General features: G+C 51.8%; 1 protein-coding gene across 1 annotated transcript in view; it reads right to left on the bottom strand.

The window, feature by feature from the left end:
- Nucleotides 1-412: 412 nt before the first annotated feature.
- The window catches only part of BMP1 (bone morphogenetic protein 1), an 86,429-nt gene continuing 79,733 nt past the window's right edge, over nt 413-7,108 (bottom strand). Inside the window, exons 16-20 of the mRNA XM_065397851.1 lie at nt 3,762-3,887; nt 3,349-3,476; nt 2,629-2,842; nt 1,681-1,931; nt 413-547 (exon numbers count right to left, since the gene is read on the bottom strand). Coding sequence (XP_065253923.1) covers nt 413-547; nt 1,681-1,931; nt 2,629-2,842; nt 3,349-3,476; nt 3,762-3,887 — 854 coding nt within the window. The remainder of the gene's footprint in view (nt 548-1,680; nt 1,932-2,628; nt 2,843-3,348; nt 3,477-3,761; nt 3,888-7,108) is intronic.

Genomic DNA, 7,108 nt, shown 5'->3' with positions numbered 1-7,108 from the left:
AAGGAAAACATCTGCCATACAGTTGGACTTTCCTGCATTAAGCGATACCTCCCGGAGGGTGGGGGGTTAGGGGAGTTGGGGGATACAATCGATTCATCAACGGTAGTTGCAAAGTGGTTAAGAAGAACATTTGCTGCTGGCTTGGGCGGTCCCCTGCTTCAAAGAACAAAAAGAGGCCCAGGAATGGATATTTAAAGAGATAAGACACCCCCCCCCCCTTCAATCTGGTCGGTGCCAGCAGCTGACTGTGCCTTAGCCTCTGTGTGACTGTGTCTTAGTGCTGAGGTTCACTGTGTGTTTCTCCATCCAGTCTGTCTGGTTCCCCCCACCTCCCCGCGCATGTATTTGTTCTATACAGAAAAGAACCGTCCCTCCAGCGTGGGGTGGCGAGGGCCCTGGTGGCCGTGGGGCCTCATTTCCTTGTGTGCAGAGTGTCCTGGAATTTGGTGCTGGTGTACCGCAGGTGGAAGCCCTTCTTGTTGATGGTGTCGTCCGAGTGGAACTTGATCATCACCGAATCGCCGGCGGAGGACACCTCTTCCGGGGGCTGGGGAGGGAGGCAACGGAGTGGAGAGAGCCAGTCAGGGCACACTGTTTCTCCCTCACAGACCCAGAGGGTGAGAGACTGCAGGGGCCAGAGAGTCAACAGGCTCTCTGGGATGGCTGGGCTCATCTTACCCTTCCTTATAAGTTGCTGCTGAGAGAGGTCAGCAGCAAACCATCAACAGCCCTGGAGCCAGGAGGGAGCAGGGCGAAGGCACCGGGGGGTGACAGCAAGGGCTGAATCCCAGGACAACTCCTGGGGTAGGGCAGCTTACACCCCACCTTGCTTGAGGCGGCGTCTGCTGGCACAGTTGAGCCTAGGCGGCCATTGGGCTAGCAGCATAAGGCTTATCTATGCACCCACCTGAACTGGGTTAGTTCAATGGGTGGACGCTGGGTGGACACTGATTTCGGTTTGGCTTACCTCTTTTTCCTAATGGACCCAAGTTAAACTGAAATATCCCTCCCTAGTCTCAACCACCTCTCCCCCAGCTCTGAAAGCTCAATCGCTTCCCCGCCAGGGGTTAGGTGTTTCCCCCTCTCCTCCAATGGGCTTGCCGTGCTTTGCATTATCGTTGGTTATTCCATTCTCTATAGGTTCTTACACTGTGCCCATCTCTGCAGTAGCTGAGTGCTAGAGCTGGGCCAGTTTTTTTTTTTCAGGGTCTAGTTTATTTGCCAAAAAAGGCATTTTTCAGTCCAGACTCCACCCCCTATCCGGGTTGGAAATCCAGATTGAATTCAGTGAATAGTTTTGTCTCAAAACAAATGAAAAAAAAAAAGTAGAAAAAGTCAAAAGGGTTCGTTTAGACATTTTCAAAACAAACCTTTTTGACTTTTTGTTTAGAAATTTAGCTAGATTTGCTTAAACTTAAAAAAAAAAAAAAAAAAAAAAAGTCTGGAGACCACCACAAACCATAATAAAATCCCTGGGAAAAAATTCATTTTGGGTCAAACAAAAACATTTGGTTTTTCCCCTGGATTTTTCCGTTCAGCCACCAAACCGAACAATCAGTTCTTGGCTCAGAGCGCCATGCGACACATGGTTTCGCTCCGGGATGTGGTGCAGCTCTCCCCTCCTTCTGGGGCCAAGCAGGGTAGGGGTGGGAAGGAAGTGAGCACAGCAAGGGAGCTTACCCCGGATCCGCAGTAGCGCCCCAGGCGTGGCGCTGTCCCGTCATAGCCGTCGAAGAGCTCCATGTAGTCGTACCCGCAGTCGGCCTCCTCCTCGATCTCGAAGGTCTGGAAGATGAGCTCCACCCCGTAGCCCTCCTCCGCTACAATCACCCACTCGCAGTCTGAGCCCCCAGGGTAGTTGTTGTCTCCGAACTGAGCGTGTGAGTACAGGTCCTTAGTTTTCACCTCAGCTCGCATCTGGCCCCCGCAGACTGGAAGTAAGAACACACACATGCGCATAGCAAGGAGGTGAAGAAGGGTGGGCACCTATTGCCAGAGAGGGTCATCTCCTTTCTTCTCTATTTCCTAATGTCTTACCTCTGGCAGCCCCGGGGGGCCTCTCTCTACCCTGGAGCTCAAACACCCACCCCATCTGTGTGTCATGGAAGGAGGGAGAGTGGAGCTCAGTTTCTGGCCCCATCCAGCCTTTGGCCTCTCTGCTTAGTCTGCCAACCTTGGGTGTTTTTTGCACAGGATCTGCTGAGCAGCCGTGAGATAGATGGCCAGAAGGGCCATGCAGAAGTGAATGGCTCCCTGTCCCATCACTGATCTCCTGAGCCATCCTGCCCCCAAAAATTGTGACTTCAAAAAGAAACATGGCAGCTGCTTTGCTTGCGCCTCTCAACGTTGCTTTACTATCAGCCGATGACCCCAATCTCTCTGTTCTTCTCCTCCCCTTGCCTCTCTCCACACATTTAACACCTTATACAAAATACTGAACCACGCCAAGCCTCGGAGTCTTTAAAGCACCACAGTTCCTAGGGAGACACAAGGGTGAAGTGGGATAATATTCCAGCCCCTCTCTTCTGGGACCAGAGCTTCACACCTGGCCTGACATCACCACGACTCTCCGAAGGGTTTAGGGACCTGCCACTGAACCAAACATCAAGTAAACAAAAACCCAGTTACCTGTTGAATAGGTGGCCTGGAAGCCCTTCTTCTGGACGGAGTTATCAGAGAAGAACTTGAGGAACATCTTGTTGCTGGTGGAGATGACGGGGTCCGGTTCCTTAGCCCCACAGAACCTGCCCAGGACTGGAGCCTTGGCATCTTTCCCATTGTAAATCTCCAGGTGGTCATAAGTGCATTCCTGATGACCCTCAATATCCAGCTCTGAGAAGGTCTGGGAGAGGGAAGGAGACGGAGGGAAACAATGACAGTAGGTGGTAAAGCACCGAAGTTCTATGGATCTCAAGTCACGACAGTGATGGGGGGCCATTCCAAGTCCCATACACAGCACATCTCTGGCTATGCTGTTAGGAGCCACATTAGTCTGGACGCAGCCGGCAGTTTCCCTGTGCAGAGGTCACCTTGTCTGCAATCTACTCCCATCCCATTTGACTGCTCTCAAAGCAACATTAACAAGAAATGTCCCCCGGGGATGTTACTGCATAATTGTCCCCTTCTTCCCATGTGTGTCATGGCTCCATTGTCCATTATAGAGGCTATACACCTCCCTGCACAGCATCTGGTACTGGACATAGCTGGAGAGAGGACAATGGACTAGACAGACCATTGGTCTGAAGCGGACTGGAAATTCCTAGATGTCGTATCTTTCACACAGGGACCGGTCGGTCACTATATCACATGTGTGTTTTTCTGCTGCTAGTCCCTTGCTCTATACATTACCAGTTTGACGCGGTGCCCAGGCGTGGTAGTTACTGCCCAGGTGCACTCTTTCTTGCTCGGGTACTTATCGGGCCAGTTAGGGCTGGTGATGGTACCAGTGATGGACGTCACCTTGTGATCACAGCCGGCTGCAGGAAGAGGATCCCAAAGAAGGAATCAGCCAGGGGGCTATCCCCCAAAGGATCATTTCTCCATCCTTCCTCCACCCCCAAAACTCACTCACCCAACACTCCCAAAGGGCCAGCTAAGCTGTTTATCCCCTCGCCAGCCCCTTGTTGCTGGGAAAAATGAAGAGATGGGGAAACCTGTGCACGGTCCAGAGGACACTGGCAGCAAACCCTTCAGAGACCTTGTGCACTGAGAAGCCCAGCAAGCCAACCGAACCTTCCCTGCCATCCTGGGGACACACGTACCTTCTTTGCAATCGTGGTTGTTGTCATGCAGCACAAAGCCGCTGCGGCACTGGCACTGGTAGCTGCCGAAGGTATTTAGGCAGTCGTGCTGGCACCCTCCATTATCCTTTGAACATTCATCTTTGTCTAAGGAGAAGAAAAGAAGCAGTCCTTGGTTTAGCAGGGCCTAGGTATTGTTCCCTGCTGGGTTACGGTGAATCACCAGCATTGCAATGGACGGCCCTTCTCAATGGGGTGAAATCTAGGGCAGCTGAGCCGTTCAGAAAGGGACAGACTCACCCCCAGTGCAGAAGGCTCACTCACAAGGTTCTGTGCATTGCAAAATCTCACTTAAATTCCATGACTGAATTGGTGTCCAGGGCCTCCCTATGACCCTTCTGCACTGGGGTGAACATCAGCTTAAGGGACCTCAATCCGTACCACCGCCTGTTCGAGTGGAAACATCTTCCATGGAGACAAATTGTGCCAACTAGTGCCTAAATCATACCTCACTCACTACTCCCAGACTCTGAGTGCTCTGCTACTGAAAGTCCCCGGACCTGGACTCGAAACGTTCAGCTATCAGTGGAAGGAAACTATCAGACAAGCAAGTTCTTATTTCCAGCAGCAACCAGATCTATGGGCCTGACCCTGGCTCTCACTTCCACCAGAGCGAATGCAGTGATTGAAGCACAAAACTAGTGCAAGCGAGAGGAGAACCAAGCTCCGTGTCTACAAATCTTGCCCTGTGCTAACTCCATATGGAAATCAATTCAATATATATGGGACACAACCATTACCTGCTTACTCTACAGACGGGTAGGTAGAAAAACAGACACAAGGACAACCAAAGATGCAAGAAAGACCAGGACATGGTGTCCTTCTTTACTTAGCAATAGGAAATGTCACAGACACAATAAAAATTGGAAATAAAGGTCAACTGGTCAATGACAAACCAGAGGAGTCTAAAAACAATGGTGAATAAAAAAAAATAAAAAGCCAACAACCAGTTCTGTCAAGCAAGGAATTTGGGGCCTGGGCCACTCTTTGAGCGAGGCTGCGAACTAGGACAGAACGGAAGGACATTGGTTCCCTGTTCCCTGGATCCTTTGGAGGGGCAGTGGTGTTCCTGAGGAACTGAACGAAGGATTGGCCGGGTTCCTTTAGGGCCTCGTATTCTTTTCTGCAGGCGGAACTTCAAGCCGGGTGGGCGAGCTTTCGGGGGCTGCGGCTGCTGCTTCGTTTCTGAAACGACAGAGAGGGAGAGAGAGAGAAAATGAAAACGAATCGGTGCTGTTGTGCCCGGAAGGAGAGTTGGACACCAAGGTAAGGGAGCCAAGTAAAGGGCTGGGGGGCAGTGGGACATGCAGAGAGCGGGGGCCATACTCAGTAGCACGGGTTACAGAGCCGAACAAAAGGGGAAGCACAGACACAGCGACTGCTGCCAAACTACAGGAGAGGCACAGCACAAGGGAAAGGCGTCAAGATCTACCGGAGCCCACTGAGTCACACCCCGCCCTTTCTCTTTGGCTCTTGAAAGCAAACTTTAGCTCCAGCATTAAGTGATGGATGGGCCAGTCGGGAGGAACTTTCTGGTGCAGCACCCCCTAAAGGCACTTGGGGGAGTGTTCCTTTCAGGGCAGAAGCATCTCCTCCTTTCCCATGTTATCCTACATTCGCTGGCCTAACACAGCTTTAGCTCTGCATAGAGGAGAATACAAGGAGGTAGAGGTGGGCTGGCAGACTCCAGAGAGGTTTGAGACAAGGGAGTATTGGGAGCAAATTGGTCCTTTCAAGCTATCAGTCAAATAAAGTCTTCACTAGCTGTCGCCTGCTAAAAGCCAATACAAATTCCACATTGTTCCTGTGGGGGACATGAGCATCGTGGGGGATAGCCCTCCAGATAGATAACTGAGAAGGCACAGGAACTGCCCACAGTTTGCAGAGTGTTAATTTGGAGGAGTTTTGGAAGACCATATTTGAGGGATCGTTGTTTGCACTTTGGGCACCTGGAACGGGACGGTGTGTGGAGATCCTCCCACCTGCCCACTTACCTCTGCTCCGCTGAACCCTGGCTGCAATTGTTATGGGAAGGACCTGCCCCTGCACATGGCAGAACTCCCTGAAAGGCGACGTTGTCTCCAGGCTTTGGAGCATGTGTAGGAAGGCTGGTTACTTAGGGCTCCCCATGGGCTTCCAGCCGGGAAGGTTTGATGATCTTTATGGGCAATTTCTTTGGCTGTAGGACAGGTCAAGAGGCAGCATGGTGACGCAGATAGTGTACTGGACTGGCAGCCAGGAGACCTGGGTTCTATTCACCAGCTCTGCCACTGACCTGTTTGTGTGACCTTGGGCAAGACACTTCCCCTCTCTCGGCCTCTTGTTTCCCCTCCCACCCTTTGTCAGCCTTGTCTAGGTGGTGAGCTCTTTGTGCAAGGACTGTTGCTCACTATGTATATGCACAGCACGGCCCTGATCTCGGTTGTGGTCTTGAGGCACCACTGGAATACAAATAAAAATAACAGGACAGTTAAGACTGGGCCTTTGGAGATTTCCACTTATGGCAGATCCTGACTCTGGGGGCAGACAACCAAGTATTAAGAATAGCAGTAAGTTGGCCCCAGCCCCTGGTCTTGCAGTGAGCTCTTGCGTGCACTGCATGTTCAGACTGTAAGCCCCCGGGGCTGTGGTTCCTTTAGCTCTGTACAGTGCCAAGTGCGCAGTCAGGGGGTTAAACACCAAGAGTGATTGGTCTGCGAGAAGCACCCATTTCTAGTCAACGAGGAATGCAGGAACACTTTGAAAGAGCCTCCTGAATGCAGCCTGTAAGCGGTGTCTCACCTGGAGCCTTGCGCACGGGAGACAACTGGCTTCCGGGGGGCTGTTCTTTTCCCCACAAGACAGCATGAATGCAGGAAAGGTTTGCTGGAGCAAAAGGCTGGTCTTATGGTTAAGCCATCGCACTGGGACTCGTGGGACCCAGGCTCTGTTCCCAGACTCCCCATGCGGCCTTGGGCCAGTCGCTTCACTTCTCTGCCTCAGTTCCTCATCTGTAGAACAGGGGCTTAACAGTCCTTCCTTCGCCTGTTTAAATGGTCAACTCCGCCGGGCAGGGCCAGTCCCTTACTCTGTGCACGTGCAGCGCCTAGCACAATAGGAGCCTGATCTCAGTTAGAGCCTTTAGGTGTGCTACTATGATACAAAGAATAGCAAAATTTGTGTGACCGTGCTGTCTTGTGGGGAAAAGAACACCCCCCAGGAAGGCAGGTGTCTCCCGTGCGCAAGGCTCCAGGTGAGACACCGCTTACAGGCTGCATTCAGGAGGCTCTTTTATTTAGACATGCATGCGGGGCTCTGTTTAGCACGAT

This window comes from Emys orbicularis, chromosome 2, assembly GCF_028017835.1.
Source record: "Emys orbicularis isolate rEmyOrb1 chromosome 2, rEmyOrb1.hap1, whole genome shotgun sequence".
NCBI classification, from domain to species: Eukaryota; Metazoa; Chordata; order Testudines; family Emydidae; genus Emys; species Emys orbicularis.
Note: the sequence above shows the minus strand (reverse complement) of the source record. Positions and strands in the feature narration are given on the sequence as shown.